General features: G+C 35.6%; 3 protein-coding genes across 3 annotated transcripts; 2 read left to right on the forward strand and 1 right to left on the reverse strand.

Annotated features, from left to right (window-relative positions):
* The first annotated feature begins 408 nt into the window (after positions 1–408).
* tbc1d15 (TBC1 domain family, member 15) lies at positions 409–11812 on the forward strand. Its single transcript, XM_073850459.1, has 17 exons — positions 409–458; positions 1442–1537; positions 2390–2461; positions 2638–2779; positions 3747–3951; positions 5517–5619; positions 6567–6764; positions 6846–6974; positions 8339–8442; positions 8529–8623; positions 8711–8827; positions 9049–9149; positions 9313–9412; positions 10146–10243; positions 10402–10518; positions 11043–11129; positions 11246–11812. Exons 1-17 carry the CDS (start codon positions 435–437, stop codon positions 11450–11452), a joined length of 1995 nt encoding a protein of 664 aa, XP_073706560.1. The 5' UTR covers positions 409–434; the 3' UTR covers positions 11453–11812.
* Positions 11813–13459: 1647 nt separating this feature from the next.
* Positions 13460–19442, forward strand: tph2 (tryptophan hydroxylase 2 (tryptophan 5-monooxygenase)). The gene is made up of 11 exons (XM_073850370.1): positions 13460–14106; positions 14481–14624; positions 15136–15319; positions 15417–15556; positions 16553–16620; positions 17655–17851; positions 17950–18085; positions 18161–18287; positions 18597–18692; positions 18784–18917; positions 18994–19442. The coding sequence occupies exons 1-11, from the start codon at positions 13870–13872 to the stop codon at positions 19166–19168; spliced, it is 1638 nt and encodes a 545-aa protein (XP_073706471.1). The 5' UTR covers positions 13460–13869; the 3' UTR covers positions 19169–19442.
* A 151-nt stretch (positions 19443–19593) lies between these two features.
* On the reverse strand, positions 19594–23196 carry LOC141345510 (apoptosis facilitator Bcl-2-like protein 14). Its single transcript, XM_073850371.1, has 6 exons — positions 23158–23196; positions 22468–22616; positions 22242–22367; positions 22079–22158; positions 20611–20874; positions 19594–20489 (listed from the first exon to the last, which is right to left on the reverse strand). The coding sequence occupies exons 2-6, from the start codon at positions 22598–22600 to the stop codon at positions 20448–20450; spliced, it is 645 nt and encodes a 214-aa protein (XP_073706472.1). The 5' UTR covers positions 22601–22616; positions 23158–23196; the 3' UTR covers positions 19594–20447.
* Between the last annotated feature and the right edge of the window lie 1129 nt (positions 23197–24325).

Genomic DNA, 24325 nt, shown 5'->3' on the forward strand with positions numbered 1-24325 from the left:
GAGTAATGATGCTGAAAATTCAGATTTGATTATAGGAATAAATTACATTTTTTTAAATATATTCAAATAGAAAGCAGTTTTTTTAAATAGTAAAAATATTTCACAATATTACTGATTTTGCTGTATTTTGAACCAAATAAATGCAGGCTTGGTGAGCAGAAGAGACTTAAAAAAAACGAAGAAAAAAAAAATTCCGTGGCGAAAATAACTGTAAAGCAGTTTTAGGGCAACCACGACAAACTTCTCATTATTATTATTATTATTATTATTATTATTATTATTATTATTATTATTATTATTATTATTAAACTCGCGTTTTTAAATAGGTCAGTGCGCATGCGTGGCGTTGGCCATGCGGAAAATGACTCGTCAGTGTTGTTGTGGATCGCTGACAGGCACGTGAGCGGTGCTACGTAGTCTATCTAGCAGTCGACATGGCGGCCACAACTCCTCCCAAGGTACTGAGCATGCAGTTTTATAAGTCAATACACGGTCAAAACGGCAAATAGCTCAATTTTACCGGTGTTTTTAAGTGGGCTGTGGTGTAGATATTCTGTTTGACTAGCTTAATGAGCTGTCGGTGCTGGGAAATAGATACTAGACTGGTCTGATAAACTGCTGTGTTTAGCAACAGTTAGCTTGATTGCTAACACCCAAACACACTGACCCACAGCTGATAAAACTGCGAAAAACACGGACGCCAGAAGTAGCGTTTACGCTTCCTGTTACGACACGACTGCAATATCGATCGTGTTTGAGGTGTTCGGATAGTAAAAACAAAAAAAATCACAAATGTGTCTGTGCTAACCAATGTTGAGTCATGAGCTGCTTGGCAGGTTTATGAAGATCATAATCTAGATCATAAACATGTTTTGAGTTAGATGACCGACAGTTTATCCACTGAATTCTGTCCATAAAGAAACTGGCTTTCTATATTTCCAATTCTCGTAATGAGCTATTTCTTGGCACTTCACAACCTCGTTTTCATTCTGTGTGTCGTTTTCTCTTGTCTCTTAACGTACTCATGCATGAGCAACTTCCTATAGCACCATTATGTTTTGATGGTTGAGTGACTTTTACAGCTACCAGTGCCACACAGATTTAATATGGAATTCATAACATGGAACTATGTGAAATGCTCATGTGGTGCAAGTTATTTTCCAAGGGTTATTTTTAGCTCTGCAGTGATCAGTTTCATGTTTTTGAACATTCTGTTTGTGTCAGTATGACAGGACCTGTCAGTTCCTTAAGTTCAAGCCTCAGGCGGCAGACTAACTTGCCTTTTAAGGCATAGAGAGTGGAGTACTGTAACAGGATCTTGAAATGTTTGTTTTTAGTGACCTATTTAGAAAAGAATAATGTGTCTGTTCATTGCTAACCAAACTGTGTAATGTCCTGTTAACATATGCTTAGTTTACTTATATACTTTCTTTTTTTGCAGGTGGTGTTTGAACACGAGGGAGTCTTCATTCACTCATCTCCAGACGAATCTGAGGATCAGGATTTAATATCGGGGTTCCTCAGGATTGTCGAGAGGGTATGGGTTTTGTCAGTTGCTTTTGTTGCTAGTAATAAGATGTACATTTACCGTGTGTTGTTTTAGGATAATCATGATTCACTTGAACTGGGTTAATGTGATGTAAGATGAAGATGTTAAACCACATTCTTGTGTCATTGTTAGGACAGATATTACACCACCATTCAAACACGCATTGATACACTACAGTTGTTCAGAAATCATTCTAATATGTGACCCTGGACCACAAAACCAGTCATAAGGTTCATTTTTTTTTAAACTGAGATTTATACATACAGCTGAAAGCTGAATAAATAAGCTTTTCTATTGATGTATGGTTTGTTAGGATTGGACAATGTCTGGCCGGGATACAACTATTAAAAAATCTGAAATATGAGGCTGCCAAAAATCAAAATATTGAGAAAATTGCCTTTAAAGTTGCCCAAATGAAGTGCTTCGCAATGCATATTACCAATCAAAAAGTACGTTTAGATATTTTACTGTTGGAAATGTACAAAATATGTGCATGGAACATAATCTTTACCTAATATCCTAATGATTTTTGGCATAAAAGAAAAATCAACCATTTTGACCTATACAGTGTATTTTTGGCTATTGCTACAAATGTACCCATTCTGCATAAGACCAGGGTCACATATGTTGATGCTCAAAAAACACTTCTTTTTATTATCATTGTTCATTTGACTTAAACAGTTGTTGCTGAAAGAAGTATTAATTTCTTTAAACTCTGACCCAAAAAACTTTTAAACAGTAGTATTTGTATCTAAGAAAAGTGCTGTTGAAACCTCCATTAAAATCACAGCCATCTATCAGTATCTCCCAATATCTTAATTCTTTCTTCTTTAACTGTAGGATGGTGAAACCCTTGTGGAATACAAACCACTGGAGGATGCAGATCCCTCAAACATTCTGTGTGCCTGCAAGGTTTGTTAGTTCACTCATAAATTATGCATTTCCTGTTTCATCTGTGAGATTTTGCATATTTTGCATATTGACTGAGTGTTCAAATCACTGTTCCAGTTCTTCTGTGCTCTGTACTGGTATTTTTGATTCTGAATAGTTCTGGATAACCTAATTTTGGTTTGTTTGATTGTGTAAAGGACTCCAGCTCAGTGGTGGAGTGGACACAGAGTTCAGAAGACAAGCCTCACCGTCCAATTGACCATCAGCTGAGCTATGAAACAGAGTGGGACATGATCAACGCCGTCTCGTTCCGGAAAAAAGTCCATGCACATGGAGATGGTAAACAGTTGCACTTTTGAATTGCTTTAAAGTTAAATTATGTCTCTTACTGAAATCTGTAGTAGTCCACATTGTTTTATACATATTTTGGACTATGTGGGGTGCCATTATGACATGAAGCGGGTGCGCTTGGTGAGCTAATGTTACCCTGAATATGTAACTTGGAAAAAACTAATACGATGACCACATCTCCTGAGAAAACTTACAAGTGGCAATGGATGTAAGCGTAGGCTTAAACCAAAATGTCGTGCCATCGATTTTCCCCACAAGGAGTTTAAACGCCCCCAGATATTGTGTGAAATCAGTGCTAAAAAACTCTTTCAGTGGCTGCTAGCGTTTCTTGTCTCTGTTGTTTGTAAGCTCTTTCAGTAGCTGTGGTCTACTAAAAGCCTCAAAGGCATCAGGGCTAAAGTGGAGAGAACAAAAACGATGGTCTTTAGAAAGTTTTATTATCCATAGGCATCTTCCCATTCTTTGCGTCCTTCTTATTGCTTGGAAAGCAGTGAAGAGTTGTATCGCTTCTCTTGTTGCCCTTTCACTGAAAATTACAACCAAAAGCCGCACAATGTGGCATCGTATTAGTATTATATTTACAGAGTTGTGTTGTGGTAAAAATAGCAGCAGTTAGCGGCAGTAGCTCAATGAGTTCAACCATTTGACGTCATTGAAATAATGGCACCCCAATAGTCCAAAATGTGTATAAAACGATTTCGATTTTTAAAATAATGGCTGTCTTTTGTGGGTTTTCTGCTACTATTTTAGTAAGACATCATGTAAGTTATATTAAGCCATATGAGCCTCAATACCTGAGGTTCCCTTTAAAAAAGCCTCTTTTGTATCAAATTGCTGTCAGCATGTTATCTCGTGCATCAGTCAGTCAATTGTCAAGTCCTTTTTTTCTTCAAAACCAAAAGGTGGAAATCTGTAACAGTGACCAAGCTTCTTATTTATTGTCATATTGTCACAGGTGGATCAAACCACGCAAATGACCGGATCAAGTGGGCCTTCTCTTTTAACGTGTGTGACCTCAGGTCTATCACAGTCAAGTGTGAAGGCTGGTCATACATCACTTTCCGCTTGAAGGATGGCACAGCACTGCCAGCTATTCATTTCCACCAGGGAGGGAGCACAGCATTCCTGGATAGCCTGCAGAAATCAGTTCAGATCAACGAGTAAGTAAAGTGTCAGGGGCTGATGTAGTCCAAATAGGTCAGGCCTAATCCGTGGCTCAGCTGTAGGCAAATATTGTGCAATATCTATTTCAATATCATTCCATTTATGAGAGATCTGAATGGCTTGCCAATGCTGTTTTTTTTATTGCAGCAGTAGCCCAGTAGAGTGTAGTCATGAGTTACAGACATTTAATAAATGATTTTGAATGCATTATAAGCAGTGCTGCATAGAACCTGAACTCCTTATTTAATGTTTTCTGTGCATGATGTGGGGTAAGATCCACTGAATGATTTTCATTATTGGTAAATAATACAAAATAGCTGTGCATAGTACCCAATACCAATTTTTTGGGCCGGATTTACTAACTTAATTTAAACCTTTTTCATTTATGGGAGAAGAGTATTAAAGGGATAGTTCACAAAATAGTTTTCAAAAATGAAAATTCTGTCAATAATTATTCACCTTTATGTCAAGACCTTTGTTCACCTTCAGAACACAGATTAAGATATTTTTTATGAAATCTCAGAGCTTTCCGACCCTGCATAGACTGCAACGCAACCACGTTCAAGGCCCATAAAGGTAGTAAAGACATTGAAATAATCCATGTTACATCAGTGGTGTAACCGTAATTTTATAAATCTTTAAGAATACTTTGCATTGTGAAACTCTTGTGAATGGCGGCGGAGTCTGATTAGGTAGAGAAGAATTTTTTAATAAAGTTTTCTTTGCACACAAAAAGTATTCTTGTAGCTTCAAAAAATTATAGTTTGAACCATTGATGTCACATGGACTATTTTAACGACGTCCTTACTGCATTATTCACACTTTTTATACTAAAAAAGGCATAGGAAACTGCATAAGCATGCAGTTTGTAAATGCACCATATGTCTTTGTTTCTGTTTCTGGAAGTCTTAATTAGCATATTGGCTTTCACAACATCATGTGTACAGTCTTCTTCTGAAATAATATTGCTTAATTTTCTTCCTGTTTTTATCTTAAAAGTGACCCTTGACTTTTTAATTCACTAAATACCACAGCCACTAATACTGACTCACAGCATTCTTCACCCAAAGATTTCCTCTTTTAAAAACAGAACACATCAAACTGTAACCCAATCTGCATGCAAACGAGACCTAGTATCTCGGCACTTTTGAGGAAGTCTAGCATGTGTTCTGCGGCTAGAGGCCGTGAGCGTGATTCATGTAAGGTCGAACAGCAGCTGTTCGTTTAGAGTTAAGGCTTTATGAAAGGCACAGGAAGACACTCCTCTCCCCTGCGTTAAATACCACACCAGATTAAATCCGCCAGTAAGCATGCTGAATTCAGCACTGCCGAGGAAGAGATAGCTGTTATTAAAGTTCTTATCTGAGTCTCCATAATGAAACATAGGCTTGGCTTTGTTTGCTCGGCTTCTCCTGTCATTCAAACCCCAGAGTGATATGACCAGTGACGTCATGTGTTTACAATTCAAATACTTGTTGTTATGTTTGCTCTTGAAATTTTGGATGGTATTACTTTAAGACTATGCAGTGAATCTTTATATCATTGTTTCTGTCTTTCATAGGAGTCCTGATGATGAAAGTGTCTTGATTGTCAGCACATACAGCAAAGCCTTCTCACAGTCCTTTGAGAATCTTCTGGATGATTCAAACTATGGCTTTGTACAGGTTTGTGATTTACACTGATAATTGTAGTAGTAAGCATGTGAAAATATTAATTTATGTGATTGAAAATATTCTTCAAAGTATTATAGATGAAGTCAAAAGTTTACATACACCTTTCAGAATCTGCAAAATGTTAATTATTTGACCAAAAATAAGAGGGATCATACAAAATGCTTGTTATTTTTTGTTTAGTACTGACCTGAATAAGATATTTCACATAAAAGATGTTTACATATAGTCCACAAGAGAAAATAATAGTTGAATTTATAAAATGACCCTGTTCAAAAGCTTACATACACTTGATTCTTAATACTTCTTAAGAATAGCTTTGTTTTTTTGTTTAGTGATAGTTGTTCATGAGTCCCTTGTTTGTCCTGAACAGTAAAACTGACCACTGTTCTTCAGAAAAAAATTTCAGGTCCCACAAGTTCTTTGGTTTTTCAACATTTTTGTGTATTTGAACCCTTTCCAACAATGACTGTATGATTTTGAGATCAGCTTTTCACACTGAGGACAACTGAGGGACTCATGTGCAACTATTACAGAAGGTTCAAACGCTCACTGATGCTTCAGAAGGAAACACAATGCATTAAGAGCCAGGGGTGTAAACTTTTGAACAGAAAGTACGTGCATGTTTCCCAGAAGACAAAATAAGTTAAATTTACCCTGATTTTCAAATTTTCAAAAAAGGTTTTCACCCCCCGGCTCTTAATGCATCAGTGAGCATTTGAACCTTTTGTAAAAGTTGCATATAAGTCTCTCAGTTGTCCTCAGTGTGAAAAGATGAATCTCAAAATCATACAATCATTGTTGGAAAGGGTTCAAATACACAAAAATGTTTTTTCTTGTGGACTACATGTATCGATCTTATTTTGGTAAAATAGTTAACATTTTGCACATTCTGCAAGGTGTATGAAAACTTTTGACCTTAACTGTATCTCTCCAACCAGAAATTCAAGAAGGATCCTTATACAACAACGCTGGGTGGCTTCTCCAAAGTCACAAACTACCTCTTTGATGCATTTCGGGCGCCTGAATTGGAGTGTCAGCAGCGGCCTGCTGAGGAGGTGGCAGATTTGTTGGGAGAACTCATTCCTGGACTAGAGATAAACCAGCAGGAAGAGCCTGGATTTGAAGTCATCACCAGAGTGAGTGCAGCCCAAACTTTGACTCAGTTGTGTCTAGACATGGGGAATCCTGAATATTAAATTGAGGTGTTTGTGTTCCAGCTTGATCTGGGACCGAGGCCAGAGGTGCAAAGAAGGGGGCCAGTAACAATGGAGGAATGGGCAAAGTACCAGGACTCAGAGGGAAGAATAACCAACGTACCTCATTTAAAGGATGTCATATTTAAAGGGGTAAGAAGTTACTTTGAGTATCTTCCTTATAGCCCAGTAATAGGCCCACAGGATATCCTTTGGCTGTTGTCTCTGCTGTTGAGGTCTTCGAACACTTTTCCTCTTAGTCTTCAGCTGTCATCTCTTTGCTTGTGGTTTTGTTACCTCACCTTTACTCTTGTTAACCACCTCTTGTTAACCTTTGTGGTAGATTTTTTTACCCACCTGTCTTTGTTCTACATCATAAAGGAAATCACACAGCGTATTTGATTTCTTTTATGATGTAGAACAAAGACATACCATTTATTTGATTAGTAAATTGTATTAGTTTTGTAACACATTATTATTGTGATGACAGATTGATTTCCAGCAGCCATTACTTTAGTCCTTAGTGTCATAATCTTTCTAATATGCTGATTTGGTGCTCAGGAAACATTTCTTAATTAAAGTTAAAGTTATCTAGGTTGAAACTTGATTTAGAAAAATATTAAGCAGCACTTTTTTTTCTGGATTCTTTGATGAATAGAAAGCTCAGAAGAACAGCATTTCTTTGAAATAGATTTTTTTTGTAGCAATGTAAATGTCTTTAACTGACAATTTTTATCGGTTAAAACGATTAGTTCAATTCCCATGTCATCCAAGATGTTTATGTCTTTCTTTCTTCAGTTGAAAAGAAATTAAGGTTTTTGAGGAAAACATTCCAGGATTTTTCTTCATATAGTGGACTTCAAAGGGGATCAATGGGTTGAAGGTCCAAATTGCAGTTTCAATGCAGCTTCAAAGGGCTCTACAAGATCCCAGCCTACGAATAAGGGTTATATCTTGTGAAAAGATTAGCCATATCCTAAAAAAAAATTAAAACTTATATACTTTTTAACCACAAAAGCTCTACTTGCACTAGCTCTGCTATAAGCATGTGCTTCTTCACACATACTTTATATAAAAGTATATCTTTTTTTTTTTTTTGAACATTACCAATCGTTTTGCTAAATAAGACCCTTATTTATCGGTTAGGATTGTGTAGAGCGTTTTTGAAGCTTCATTGAAACTGCAAAATGAAACTTCAACCCGTTGATCCCCATTGAAGTTTACTGTATGTACTTTTGAGGAACCTCAGCCTGGTACATTTGGGTGTATTTCCTTTTGGCATACCTTCCAAAAAAGCTAAATGCAATGTAAAATACTAATTTTTTTTTTTTTTAAACTCAACAACTTGATTTGAAAATGAGACGAGTCTGAGACAAGCTATTGTAGTGTACCATTTGTCCTGTGACTTCTTATCCAATTCTTTTAACTTAGACCAGACTTGTTTATACATGTTTAATAGACATGTTTTTAAATGTTTCAGTGCATGTAACTCATCAAGGCTGCTGATTTCTCAACAGGGCCTTTGCCATGCAGTGAGGAGGGAGGCTTGGAAGTTTTTGCTCAGCTATTTTCCATGGAACAGCACTCATGAAGAAAGGAAGCTCCTGCAAAAGAGAAAAACGTATGCATGTTTCCCTTATAGAATCAAAAGGCTGACTCCTTATCAGATTGTAGCATACACAACATCACGTGTTCTCCTCTCAACAGTGATGAATACTTCAGAATGAAGCTCCAGTGGAAATCAGTAAGCGAGGAGCAGGAAAGGAGAAACTCAAGGTTACGAGATTATAGAAGCCTTATTGGTGTGTATTTCATTATATCACAAGTTTTATTCTTTAGTTGTTTCATTACCTGAATGAAGCTCAATTTGAGTTGTCGAATCTTTTTAGAAAAAGATGTGAACCGAACTGACCGAAATAACAAGTTTTATGAAGGCCTGGACAACCCTGGGTTAATATTACTACATGACATCCTGATGACGTACTGCATGTACGACTTTGATCTAGGCAAGTGACTACATGTGTTTGAATCATTGTTTAGTGCAAAAAATCTTCTACTGTTATATATACTCCCATGCTGATGCCTTGCTTTTACCAATCATCTAAATTCCTTTGGTGCATGTCAATCTGGTTTTAATTGCACATTCACTTATTTAGATTATAGATAACCTTAAGTGCTTTTCAGTGTAGCGTTGCTTGTATTTACCCAGTTTCTTGTTCCCGTGCAGGGTATGTGCAGGGCATGAGTGATCTGCTCTCTCCCATCCTCTTTGTGATGGAGAACGAAGTGGATGCCTTTTGGTGCTTTGTTTCCTTCATGGATGAAATGGTAATGCAATGTGTTTGTTACAGCACATCTCTCTTTAGCACTCTTGGGTTTGCTGTTTATGAGAAGATTTAGCCACATCAATAAAGCATGTTGTGAGCAAGCACATTAAATGAATTTAGTCTGCCTACTAAAGGTTTACTTTCATTGCTCATGTTTGTTACAGCATGAAAACTTTGAAGAGCAGATGCAAGGGATGAAGACCCAACTAATCCAACTCAGCACTTTGCTTCGGCTGCTAGACCTGGCCTTCTGGAACTACCTAGGTAGGATACCCAGAGAAAGACTTACTAGAAATAGTCTTTTACATTATTAGCTATGTTTCATCACCCTGTTTTATGCGCATTTTTAAGTATCTCATCAGAAATGCCACATTTTCAATAAAAATCCTTTAATTCGCAAAGAAGTTTTTACGCTCATTTGAGGTGGTTTTTAATTTGCAAAAAAGGGTTAATGCGTATAATGGGAGATGGAAACACATTTGCAGAATAAATTCCTCCATATGCATTAAAAAATCACGTGACTTTGTGCTATGGAACGACAAAACCTGACTAACCAGCAGACCGATCTCATTCCATAGCATCTGAAATGCTGCTATGGTCATTCTGAAATGCCCAAGCATAAATAGTATAATTGCCTCCATGAACTGTCTTAGACAACTGTGTTCCCAAACAGTAGGCATCCACCTCCAAAAGCAATGACCAAATTTACTGTGTATTGTCTAAATGTAATTTATTATACATGAAAATGATTATATTCAGTGGCTTCTCCTACTTTATTAGTGATATATATTGCCAGTTTATCAGGAAGTGACTATTTTGTTCTCTTTGACTTGTTGGATGGAAACTAAGCTTAGTCGCAAATGTTTTATGCAAATTCCAGTTTTGCACATAAGTTAAATTCACAACTTGTAACCCAACCCGGCTAATGTTGACTTCTCAGGATTCTCTGATTATAAGTAGCCATTGTGTTTATTTCTCTGTTTATGCGGTTTTACAGAGGCACAGGATTCTGGGTACTTATATTTCTGTTTTCGCTGGTTATTGATCCGATTCAAGAGAGAGCTACATTTTCAGGACGTCCTACGCCTTTGGGAGGTGTGTAATAACTGTCCCTTGTTTTAAGAAATGATACCCATATGTACCATTTCTCTGTTTCTCAGGACACTGCAGCCACTGTTTGATCATTTTGATTAGTCTCGATTAACTGATTTATTGGCATTTGATGTACTATTTTATTCAATTTTCTCCTTCAGGTCATGTGGACCAGACTGCCTTGCCAAAACTTTCACCTTCTGGTGTGCTGTGCCATTTTAGACTCAGAGAAACAAAAAATTATGGACAGAAAATATGGATTTAATGAAATCCTAAAGGTTAGTATTAACTCTATTAAATACTTTTTCAACTATATGAAATACTGTATGTATTTAAATGAATACTTTTATTTAGCAAGATTGACAGTAAAGAACTATGGTTAAAAAGTAATTTAGCAAACTGCAATTTGGACCTTCAACCCATTGATCTCCATTGAAGTCCACTATGGAGAAAAATCCTGGAATGTTTTCCTCAAAAACCTTACTTTCTTTTCAACTAAAAAGTAATGGCTTTTTTGACTGAACCGTAATGGCTGCTGAAAATACAGTTCTGCTGTCACAGGAATGAACTACATTTTAAAATGTATTTAAATAAACCGTTATTTTAAAATGTAATAATATTTCACAATATCACAGTTTTTACTGTATTATATCAAATAAATGCAACCTTGGTCAGCATTGGAGATTTCTATGAAAAACAAAAAAACATACAAACCCTAAAATATAAATGGTAGTGTATAAAATCTACATTTTATAACATACATAAATTAGGCTGTGGAAAAAAAATTATGTTTTCTTTACAGCACATAAATGAACTCTCCATGAAACTGGACATTGAAGAAATCCTCATCAAATCTGAAGCTATCTGCATGCAGATAAAGAATTGTAAGGTAAGTACTAAGCATGATTACAGATAGTGGGGTATGCAATCTATAATAAATTTTTCTTAGTAATATGCGATTATTTTATCCCATTAATACAAGAATCTCTTCTGATTTTCTTTAAGGACTTGCCCCATTCAGTGAGTGAGATTCTGGGTCTCAACACAGTCGCTGAACCCGCAGCAGCATTAGAAACCAGTGAATATGGAATACTTGAGTCACCTCAGACCTCACCGAGATCTACACACAGACAAGATCACCTCGTCTCCAACGGCCACAGCCACTTAAAAGAAACAACACACAACGGCTGCAAAGTAGCCTTTATTTCCTAGTGTACAGCACTACGTGATGTATAGTACAGATTTTATAGCCCCTGTATTCCAGCGAGATGAACAGTATTGGGTGTCATGTAGATATTTGCTACCAAATGCCACATTGTAAAATATCCCAGAGAAAATATATGAATGTAAAACTAGGATCCAAAAGGATCCCCAAAGCATTATTTTTGTAATATCTTGTACCATATTGTCTTTCATTGAAATAATCATTCCTTCTCACTGTATTGAGAGAGTTTTCATAATGTTTCAAAGGTGGGGTATCCATTGTTGAATATTATATATTTTTTGTTCTTATCAGTTTGCCCTTTTCCTAAATAATTCAGATTCAAATTAAAATCTGTCTTCCTTCCATTAGATTGTGAGTTATATTTATATTACACCTTTTGTGTTCTTTTTTCAGAGAGATGAGCCATTTTGTATTATGTACAGTTGACGTCAATATACCTTGTGAAACCTGATAAATGTTAATTATTTTACCAAAATAAGAAAGATCATAGAAAATGCATGTTATTTTTAGGTAGTACTGACCTGAATAAGATATTTCACATAAAAATGTTTACAAATAGTCCACTAGAGAAAATAATTTTAAAAATGAACCCGTTCAAAAGTTTACATACACTTGATTCTTAATACTGTGTTGTATATAGTGAGTCCTTATTTGTCCTGAACAGTTAAACTGCTCATTGTTCTTCAGAAAAATCCTTCCGGTCCCACAAATTCTTTGGTTTTTCAGCATATTGTGCATTGAGAACCCTTTCCAACAATGACTCTGATTTTGACATCCGTCTTTTTACACTGAGGACAACTGAGGAAGTTATAAACTACTATTACAAAAGGTGCTCACTGATGTTTAAGAAAGAAATATTATGCATTAAGAGCCAGGGGGTGAAAACTTTTGAACAGAATGAAGATGTGTACATTTTTCTTTTTTAGTACTGCCCTTCAGAAGCTACATGCATGTTTCCCAGAAGACAAAATAAGTTACATTTACCCTCGTAATGCATTGTGTTTCCATCTGGAGCATCAGTGAGCGTTTAAACCTTCTGTAATAGTTGCATATTAGTCCCTCAGTTTTCCTCATTATGAGAAGATGCATCTCAAAATCATACAGTCATAGTTGGATTGGAAAGGGTTCAAATACACAAAAATTATGAAAAGCTAAATAATTTGTGGGACCTGAAGGATTTTTCTGAAGAACAGCGGGCAGTTTTTATAAACAACTATCACAAAACGAAACAAAACAGCCGTGGATCATTCAGGTAACAACACGTTATTAAGAATCAAGTGTATGTAAACTTCTGAACAACAAGGTCATTTTTATAGACTATATATAAACATATTTTTTTATGAAATATCTTATTCAGGTCAGTACCAAATAAAAAATGACATGCATTTTGTATGATCCCTCTTATTTTGGTAAAATAATTAACATTTTCCAGATTCTGCCAGGTGTACTTTGTAATTAGTTGGTCACCTTAGATAAAAGACCCACAAAAACACAACAATTTAACCATCATGATGAAAAACATTGGGCTATATAACCTAAAGTCACCAATTCCAACTGGCATGTAAATGTGGTTTGAGATTCACAGTCGGCAGTCTTCCTTCAGTCGGCCTGCTATGACATTTGCAGATGAGATGGAGAGACGGTGAAAATACTGATTGAGGATGAAATGTCTTTTATCCACTTGTAACCACAGCCCACAACAAAGACACACCGAATCAACTTCCATCTCTTTCATTTCCTGTTCCACAGGAAATTGCCTCAGAGCAAGCCGATAGCTCACGACTCTCCGCAGTAATGTTATCTCTCTTCTAGCTCCATTTCATTAAAGAAACGGCAGCATTTTGTGCACTGACAAACACGCTCATTCACCAAAACCCATAAACAACCTGGATCCATGGTCAAAAGGCAGTTTGCCCTCAATGCATTTTGCCTACATACATAATCCTGACATTTAGGTTCATACTTTATGATTGCTCTAATCTACATTTTTCTTGCTTTCTATGTAGAACATGGTTCCAAATCCTGGTTCTGAAGGATCTTTATATTTCACCAAAATATCTCCCTCACTTAACCTCCCAGCTGCAAAACGAAGCCCTGTTTATGATAATCTGAATTGTTTTGCTCTATATTCATTTCTCTAGAAGGTGAGCTGAGCTTATCCACTTCAATCAGAGCTTGGACGTGTCAACATTTCCTAATGGAGCAGCCATCCCCTCAAAAGCTAATATGAGCGAATGCCTACCCCGTGAGACGGCGGCCCTTCTCAACGTCATTCGTCACAGTATATAATCCCAGCTCGGATACCGCCGGGGGAGGAGTGTCAGGTACTGTGGCACATGCAAGGAGCACCCAGTCATCTCCGAAGGGGCAGCTTAAGGAGACAACAGCACCTTCGCCATATGAGATGCAGGGAAAGAAGACATCTCAAGAAACAGCAACTATGTCCTCTGAACTACAAACTAACCCAAAGGGGCCACAGACAGCCCCTAAATCACCTATTGGCCTTCTTAGGAAAAGGGGTCAAGAAGCAATGCCAAAGATGCAACCTGCCATGATGATGTTCTCCAGCAAATACTGGGCTCGGCGAGGTATGTCTTTGGATTCAGCAATGTATGACCAACAACACCTTGCAGCTTCCATGGTGAGTACTGAACAGCTTCGATGGACCCTCTTTTGGCAATAAATATTCACGTTTTTGGAATATATTAAATTATAGTCAGTATTTAAACCATCTAATGAATTGTTTTATTAACAAATATACTAACTGGGTAGCTGGAACTGGGCACAGTGATGTAAGACAATGTTTTGACATAGAAAAACAGAAGTTGGACAAAGGTCAAAGTTAAGGTCACAACAAAGACACAATGTAAATTGAGGCCTAATATTAGGTTAATTACCACCCTTAATGCTTGTAAATGAACTATTTCAATTACTTTTTAAAAGAAATAAGCTTTTATCCTAACCCAGTTCTGCATCTTAAGAGTTTTATATTCACTAAGCAACACATCCACGCAGCTCCGCAGGACATCCTTTAATCGGATAGATGAAAGACCTGACAAAGAACCACCGAAATCCACTCATGACCTTGGGAAATTAGCAGTGATTTTCTCTCTGAAGAATGAAGTGGGCTATCTGGTGAAAGCGCTGAGGCTCTTTCAGGTTAGTTAACACCTCTACTATAATTTATGTAGTGTCAAACCAAAATTTATTCAAACATCAGTTTATAAAATAGTAATAATATATGAGAAGAACTCAAATTCATGTCACATAACTTTGAAAGACAGGTTTGTAATGGATGACAATCAACCAAAAATTCAGTTTTTATGACAATATTTACACAACTATCAATAATTTGTTGACCAATTACCAAGCAGTGCTTACTTTTTTATTCAGTCTGTGATGTAAGAGGGTCGCGTTAGCAATTGAAGAAAAAACACTTAAGCAAAACATAGTCAGGTCAAAGTGTCTGATTAAGATTGGCCCCAAATTTTTAACAGTTTTAATGGTAGTCCACTGCATGAAGAATTTTTGGGTATAATGTGTCACAGTTTACTTTATTTTGCTGTCCTCAATTACATAAATGAACTATAGTGCCCTGCACAAACTACTAACATTTTGAGAGACTTGATTGAAACTAAAGTGACATCCAAGTGCCGTTGTGTGTTTAAAGGAGAAGCATGTGAATTTGGCCCACATCGAGTCTCGGAGATCCAAGAAAGTCACCACTGAGGTAGAGATTTATGCCGAGTGCAACTGCACGAAGAAGGAGTTCAATGAGTTGGTGCAGCACCTGAAAGACCACGTCAACATCGTCTCATATAACACTCCTCAACACGTGTGGTCTGCAGAGACCGGTAAGTCTGGCATCGGTGATTAGAAGAATAGCCACTGTAATTGTGTTCTGGCTTTGTGAAGGTGTTGCTGAATTATCTGTTTTTTGTTTTTTTTCAGAATGTTTGGACTGTGTGTGCGTTTTGGGTGGGTTGCCAGACGGGGGAGGGATACCATGGTTTCCCCAAAAGATCTCAGAGCTGGACCAGTGCTCTCATCGAGTGCTAATGTATGGCTCGGAACTGGATGCTGACCATCCGGTAAGTAAATTTGTTTAGAAAATATGTGACACCGGAGCACAAAACCAGTCATAAGTTTCAGGGTTTTTTTTTTTTCAAACTGAGAATTATAGGACAATTTTTGGCCGAGATCCAACCTATTTGAAAATCTGGAATCTGAGGATGCAAAACATCTAAATATTGAGAAAATCACCTTTAAATTTGTCCAAATGAAGTTCTTAGCGATGCATATTACTAATCAAAAATTCCGTTTTAATATATATATGGTAGGAAATGTACGAAAAATATCTTTATGAAACATCATTTTTACTGAATATCCCAATGATTTTTGACATTTAAAAAAATCTATAATTTTGACCCATATGTATTTTTGTAATGTATTTTGGCTATTGCTACAAATATATCTAAATATCTAAATATATAGGTTTTGGGGTCTAGGGTCACATATGTTTAGTAGCTCAATGGTGGGGTAAATGAAATCTTGTCCCAACGACAAGTCATATATTCTGTTTACTCATGATACGTTAATATTTACTGTATTTACAGAACTAATGAATATGTGAATTTAATCCATCTTTTTCCTCAACGTGGAAGTAAGCCTATGGGTGAGACTTCTGCTTCATTGTCTGCTATAGGGAAATGAGAAGAATAACAACATGCCATAAATGCTTAAACTGTTTGCACTACAAACCAGTGTGCTAATAATTATGATAATATATGAAAATAATATGGCAAGACACACCAATTTGCAATATCAAGCAGCAAAAACAAGCTGAATTGTACAGCTTAAAATCGCTGGATGTGTATGAGAAGAAAAAGGTGGATACTTTCTAAATGTAATAATACCTTTTTAACATTTAAAGCTGATTAATGTGAGTTACCAGTGAATAAAGGTCTATTTATAAACATAAGTTAACCTAGATTTTAAAAATTCTGTAAAAATTGTTAATGACACTCAATGCATTATTTAAGATTAAAAATGAAACCTTATTCTGAAGTGATTGTTTTTTGTTGCAGGGCTTTAAAGACAAAGTGTATCGGGAGAGGAGGAAGTACTTTGTGGAGGTTGCAATGAACTACAAATTGTTAGTATGGATTATAATATACTTTACAGTTGAGGTCAAAAGATATTTCACCAAAAAGATGCTTACATGTAGTCCACAAGAGAAAATAATAGTTGAATTCATAAAAATGACCCTGTTCAAAAGTTTACATCCCCCGATTCCTAATGCTGTGTTGTTACCTGAATGATCCACAGCTGTGTTGTTTTGTTTAGTGATAGTTGTTCATGAGTACCTTGTTTGCCCTGAACAGTTCAACTGTCTGCTGTTCTTCAGAAAAATCCTTCAGGTGCCACAAATTCTTTGATTTTCCAGCATTTTTGTGTATTTGAACTCTTTCCAACAATGACTGTATGATTTTGAGTTCTATCTTTTCAAACTTAGTTCAACTGAGGGACTAATATGCAACTATTACAAAAGGTCCAAACACTCACTGATGCTCCAGAAGGAAAAAAACATGCATTTAGGGCTGGGGGTGATAACTTTTAAACAGAATGGACAAATTTTAAACAAAATTTTCTTATTTTGACAAAATATCATTTTTTACCATTTAGTAATGCCCTTCAGAGGCTACAGAAGATACTTACATGTTTCCCAGAAGATAGAATAAGTTAAATATACCCTGATCTTCAAATTCAAAAGGTGCAGTTGTTACGGGGGTCATTGGATGCCAAGTTGGTAAAATTCTTAAGGGTCTTCTTGAAATGTCTGCAACATGCTTTGATTAAAAAATCCTTAGTGGTCACGTAAAACAACACCTTTTTTCCTTGTCGACTCATTTCAGTCAATGTCTCTTTAAATAAATTAAACAATGAGCTACTGCTCACCCCGTCCCCCTCTTTCTGTTTTTTTTTGTATTCAGTGGCCTTATCATGTGACTATGACATCACACTGCTCAGAAAATCAAAATGGCTAGATAACTGAGTCTGTTTAGGTTTTTTGGGGATTTAAAAAAAGTTTTTTTATCATAGGATAGGGTAGGGTGGTTGTGTCCACACACTACTAAGATACATTTATGTGCACAAAATATGTTCTAAAATATTTTTTTTGTGTAACAGTGGGCTGCCCATCCCACGGATAGAATACACACAAGAGGAAGTGAAGACATGGGGAGTCATTTTCAGAGAGCTTACAAAACTCTATCCAACTCACGCCTGCCGCGAGTACTTAAAAAACCTCCCTCTTCTCACAAAGCATTGTGGATACAGAGAGGACAACATCCCACAGCTGGAAGATGTTTCTCGATTCTTACGTGGTAAGAAATATGTGAAAGTCACATGCATTCAACTACTTTCTTCTTGCATTATTAATTGCATTCATTTAATTTGGAGGGTGTGTTTGCGAACATTTCAGAGAGGTCAGGGTTTACCGTACGGCCTGTAGCTGGATATCTATCACCACGAGACTTTCTGGCCGGTCTGGCCTATCGAGTGTTTAATTGCACGCAGTATATCCGTCACAGCACTGATCCTCTCTACACTCCAGAACCGTGAGTATAAACCCACAACAATGATTCTTATGTAGAAAACATCATTTTTCTTCCTCACGTCTTTCACGTCTTCAGGGACACCTGCCATGAACTGCTTGGTCACGTACCTCTCCTGGCCGATCCCAAGTTTGCTCAGTTTTCTCAAGAGATTGGTCTTGCATCTCTGGGTGCCTCAGATGAGGATGTGCAGAAGCTGGCAACAGTAAGTATGACAGCATCTTATTGAATTCTTAAATGCCATCTCTGAACTTGACCGGCAGTCAATACTAAAATAAAAAGGTCACTGACGTTTCTCACGACATAAAGTTTGATCTATGGTGTTGAGTCACATGCATTTGCATTGAAATCTGATCACTGGCTTTGTATGGCAGACTTGAGTGAGAGACAATCAGATCTGGGTGTAAGGTTTTTGGTGGTCTCAATATGGGAAGGTATATCTCATAAGGGCCTGAAGGAACGTTTTGCTTTGAAACCTTTGAAACATGTTAAACCTCTGTGCTTTTTTCCCCAGTGCTATTTCTTCACAATTGAATTCGGACTGTGCAAACAAGATGGCCAGTTGAGAGCCTATGGAGCAGGTCTACTGTCTTCCATTGGAGAGTTGAGAGTATGACGCACATTGTTGACTATATTTAAGCACCTAAAGCATTAAAATGTCAAGTTTATAAGTGAATGAATCATCCTCTTTGATTATGCAGCATGCGTTGTCTGACAAAGCAACGGTGAAGATGTTTGATCCCAAAACCACATGCTACCAGGAGTGCCTCATTACAACATTTCAAGATGTTTATTTCGTCTCAGAGAGTTTTGAAGAGGCGAAAGAGAAAATGAGGTGAATATATGCATTTAGTCAAATGAAAAATAATGTCTTGGACTTCATAATGTCAAATAATGTTTTGTCTGAACAGGGAATTTGCTAAAACAATTAAGAGGCCTTTTTCTGTCTACTACAACCCGTACACCCAAAGCATTGATTTACTCAAGGACACCAGGAGCATTGAGAACGTGGTTCAAGATCTACGCAGTGACCTAACCACCGTCTGTGACGCCCTGGGAAAAATGAACACGTATCTCGGTATCTAGCTTGTCAAAGTCATCAGTGCTTTACTGTAAAAAACTGCAACTGTTTTACAAGATTCAATTTAAATTCCATTAATACTGTAACATCTGCAGTGGAGTTGATTATCTGGGCTTAATGTCCATTAGTCTTGCTTTGTTATGAGGATTTATGCCACATAAATTAAGCTGTGAAATATTGCAACTATAGTTAGCATATGGCATTCAAAACCAGTCATTACAAAGTATTAAGACAAAGAAAAAATAGCATTTATCTAGTTTTTGCCTCTTTGTGCCGAATGGTGTTTAAGACAGAAATCTAACAAATTTATGTGTTTTCTTTCAACCTCATAGCAAATGAAGGCAGTTACCTACATATAATAATCATTAAAAATTAAATGTAAAATTGACATTAAGCACTCTTTCCAGTGGCATCCTCTGTTTGTAAAGAGTATGTTTGTGGTGCTTTATTTGTTCCAACTTCTCAGTCAATAAAGCATTATATTTTAGCATTATATTTTGGCCTGCTCACAGTGTGAACACATTTCATTTATAACACTGAATTTTATTTTATTTTACATTAAATGTATATATAAACAAGTACATTTAATACTGTGAATATATACACTTAAATATAACAAAATTAAAAGTGAAAAAAGTATCTATAAATTTATAAAAACAGTATAATTTTGAAATATTTGTACTATTTAAAATGACTGTTTTCTATTTGAATATATTTTAAAATGTAATTTATTCCTGTGATTTCAAAGCTGAATCTTTAGCATCATTACTCCAGTCACATGATCCTTCAGAAATCATTCTAATATTATAGTAGAATTTTTTCAGGTTTCCTTGATAGAAAGTTCAGAATGACAGCATTTATCTGTAATAGAAATCTTTTGTAACATTATAAATGTCTTTATCATCACTTCAATTTAAAGTATCCTTGCTAAATAAAAGTATTAATTTCTATATGATGTATAATGATACTAAATGCTGATCTTTGGTTCTTTCTATTCATTAAATAATCCTAAAAAACTACAATGTTTTAAATATTGATTTTAAAATGTTTCTCGAACGGCAAATCAGCATATTAGAATGATTTTTGAAGGATCATGTGACACTGAAGACTGGAGTAATGATGCTGAAAATTTTGCTTTGATCACAGGAATAAATTACATTTTAAAATATATTCAAATAGAAAACAGATATTTTAAATAGTAAAAATATTTCAAAAATTACTGTTATATACATACACATACATCAGTCGGATCACTAATAACCATCCGTTTCACAGTATATCTCATCAATGGACCTCTTCATCATCATCCTTGTCAAAGGCTTTCTCCTATAGTGAGTGAGAGATGACTTGTGATTAGTATATTGAGCATTATTTTAATTAGTAACCTGCATTCAAGTAAAATTATTTATTTGAAATTGTTCTTTAAACATAAAGCATAAACACTCACCCAGCCACCGTGCTGATTAACCCAGGGTGCGAAGTACTCCTGCAGGTACTGAGCTCCGTATCCCATGGCCCTGTTCATAGGGTGTAGATCCAGGGCTTTGAGTCTGCTGGTAACCTCAAAGGTCAGAGCGATTTGCTCACGTTTCCTTCTGCTCTGCAGATATTCTGGTACCACACTCGTGATGAAGGCTCTGGTCAGTCTTTTATAAAAGTCGTAAGAGAAAGTACGCTGCAGGTATCCTAAAAGCTCATGGTTGCTCTGAATCTGAGAAGGCAAAAGGGACATTTAAGAGCAGGAAGGTTTTAGAACAGCACACCAAACAGCTGCAGTTGAGGTCAAGAGTTTACATACACCCTGCAGAATCTGCTAAATGTTAATTATTACCTGAATCATATATTTCACAGAAAAGATGTTTACATATAGTCCACAAGAGAACAAATGGTTGAATTTTTTAAAATAATTCTGTTCAAAGGTTTTCATACACTTGATTCTTAATACTGTGTTGTTACCCTGAATGATCCACAGCTGTGTTTTTTTTTTTTTGTTTAGTGATAGTTGTTTATGACTTGTTCTTCAGAAAAATCCTTTTTTATGTATTTAAACCCTTTTCAACATTGACTGCATGATTTTGAGATCTATCTTTTCACACTGAGGACAACTGAGGGACTCATATGCAACTATTACAGAAAGTTAAAACACTCACTGATACACAATGCATTAATAACCGGGGGTGAAAGCTTTTGAACAGAATGAATGTGTACATTTTTTATTTTATTTTGCCTAAATATCATATTTTTGTTTCATTAAGAGCTGCCCTCCAGAAGCTACAGAAGACACTTACATGTTTCCTAGTAGGCAAAATATATGCTCAATTGACCCTGATCTTCAAATTCAGGAAGTCCCTGCTCTAAATGCATCGTGTTTTCTTCTAAAGCATCAGTGAGCGTTTGAACCTTCTGTAATAGTTGCATACGAGTCCCTTAGTTGTCCTCAGTGTGGAAAAATGGATCTAAAAATCATACTGTCATTGTGGAAAGGGTTCAAATACACAAAAATGCAGGACAACCGAAGAATTTGTGGTACTTTTCTGCAGTTTAACTGTTCAGGACAAACAAAGATCTCATGAACAACTATTACTAAAACAAAACACAACTCTGAATCATTCAGGTCAGTATTAAAAATCAAGTGTATGTAAACTTTTGAACAGGGTCATTTTTTATAAATTCAACTATTATTTTTTCTTTTGAACTATATTTAAATGTCTTTTATGTGAAATATCTTATTCAGGTGAGTACTAAATAAAAAAATAACATGCATTTAGTTTGATCCCTCTTATTTTGGTAAAATAATTAACATTTTGCACATTCTGCAAGGTGTATGTAATCTTTTGACCTCAACTGTATTTAATTTGGTGGATTATCCAAAACTAACCAGTTAAACTACAGACTAAAGAGATGATGATGTTTACCCTTTTGTTTAAGTCGTCCCCTGATTTTTTCAGCAAGTCAACAAGCTTCTCTATAACCTCTTGGTCAACATCTCTATCACCTATAACAACGACAGAGCACAATTACAATCTGGATAATCAACAGTGTTATACAAGATTATATTTCAATGACACACTTTAATACCATCTGACTCTATTCCTTCGTCAAAAAAGGGTATGTTGTCTACAGTCGGGAGTAGTTCTTTATCAAGAAGTCCTTTGTCTACAATCTGGGTTAGTTTTTCAGCCACATCACCAAATTTCTCATCACCTGTTTTCAACAGACACAACATTAAAATGAGAAGAAATGCTATAACAATCTCAGAAATAGTCACAGATCTAAAATACAGTGTGCATATGTCTGGTCTAACCTGCTCCTAACTCCTGTCTGTTCATACAGGCACTTTGCATCAATCTGGCCCGTGGCTTCCTCCTTTTCTGGCAGTATTTTTCAAGCAATTGATATTCATCACTACAAGTTATTAAAGGTGAATCACCTTCCATCACGTGAAACTGACTTCTGCTGATCAGATAAAGAAACAGGATATTACTTATGCTACATGTCACATCCGTAAATAAAAAGTAATCAAATCAACGAATGATGTTAACTTGCTACCATTTCATATCTATAATAACGTAACTTCCCTTACGAAATTAACAATGGTTTTACTACAAATTAAAGCAAAACGTAGTTACCACAGTTAAACCATGGTAACTACAAATTAGCCATAGTTTTGCTACACTAACTATAGTTTACCCATAGTATTTGTAGTAAATGGTAACTATTTACTAAAGACGCCAAAAAAAACAAACAAAAAACCCATACAATTTTACTATAATAAAACCATGGTTAATTTTCGTGAGGGTTTAACTGCACGGTTTCAGTTATGAAGCTACAGTTTAAACTTTACACGACGCCACTGTTCACCACTAGTTCCTCTGACTCTGATTTGAATGCAAAACGCACATTTTTGTAATTCTTTAATTCTTGTAATTCTTTAAAATGTAAAAGAAATGTGGTCTCTTATTATCGTAACAGAAAATAATACAACAAATCTTACCGGGAAACCGGGCAAAGTTTTCCTAATAGATTAGAAACGTTACTTACGTACGTACGTACGTCAGTATGCGTATTACGTACACGGAAGTTTTGTAAGTACAACCATATATATATATATATATATATGCGTACAACTGTGACTGCTGCTTTCATTTTCTTTTCGAGTTGTCATTCGCGTTGTTGTGTTTTTTTTTTTGGGTTTTTTTTTTTGGTTTCTGTTCGTTTATCAGTAATCACATCATGCATTTTAATGTGTTTTGAAAATATTGTATTTGTTTTTTCAACTTTGACGTGTCTTATCATATTTAATCTACTACTGCTATTATGTTTTACCAATTTACAACAAATCAACAATATGAAATGAGGTAAAATAACATATAAATGTTATTTATGTGAGGTATAATACCATATAAAATAATAAAGCAATGTGACAGCAAACATAATTTTAAAGCATTTTAAATAATTATTATTAAAGAGATAGCATTGAAAGATATAATAGGAAGTAGGTTTACTTCATTGTTTATCATTTTCATTTTATTGTTTGCATTAGGGCTGGGCGATTTGGCGTAAAATCAAAATCTCGATTAATTGAACATTTTAACCCGATTACGATTAATGAACGATTATTTTATTCATTTATAAAATTATATTTAAATAATTTTTTTTTTGCCCTCATAGTTCACTGACAAGTTTTGTACAGTAAATATGCTCACATATTACAAGTGAGAGATATTTGAATGAAGGGTGCACACACTAACTACTATCTATGATTATTTATTGAACATTAGTGTTGAACAACTGAAATTAAAGCACACATTGCTTAAAACGCAAGGTCACATTTTTCTTAAATTAGTGAAAATAAATAACTTGCAATTAAATTATTTATAAAATAATAATAAATATTAAAAGTAGAAAATAAGCAGTATCTCTTCTAAATAAAATTACTCTTACGTGACTCCACACACAGTAGTGTTTTTAAAGGGAAAGTAATTGAAATAATTGACCAGGAAAAATTTGATCGATTATAGGTTCTGAATGTCGATTTCGATTACTTTTCGATTAATCGCCCAGCCCTAGTTTGCATAATTAACTAATTACACTTTGCAGAATTTTGTGAAAAGCAAATACAGCTGTTTATTCTATGTATTGATAAATCGCTAGTTAAAATA

This window comes from Garra rufa, chromosome 11 (assembly GCF_049309525.1).
Source record: "Garra rufa chromosome 11, GarRuf1.0, whole genome shotgun sequence".
Lineage (NCBI taxonomy): Eukaryota > Metazoa > Chordata > Actinopteri > Cypriniformes > Cyprinidae > Garra > Garra rufa.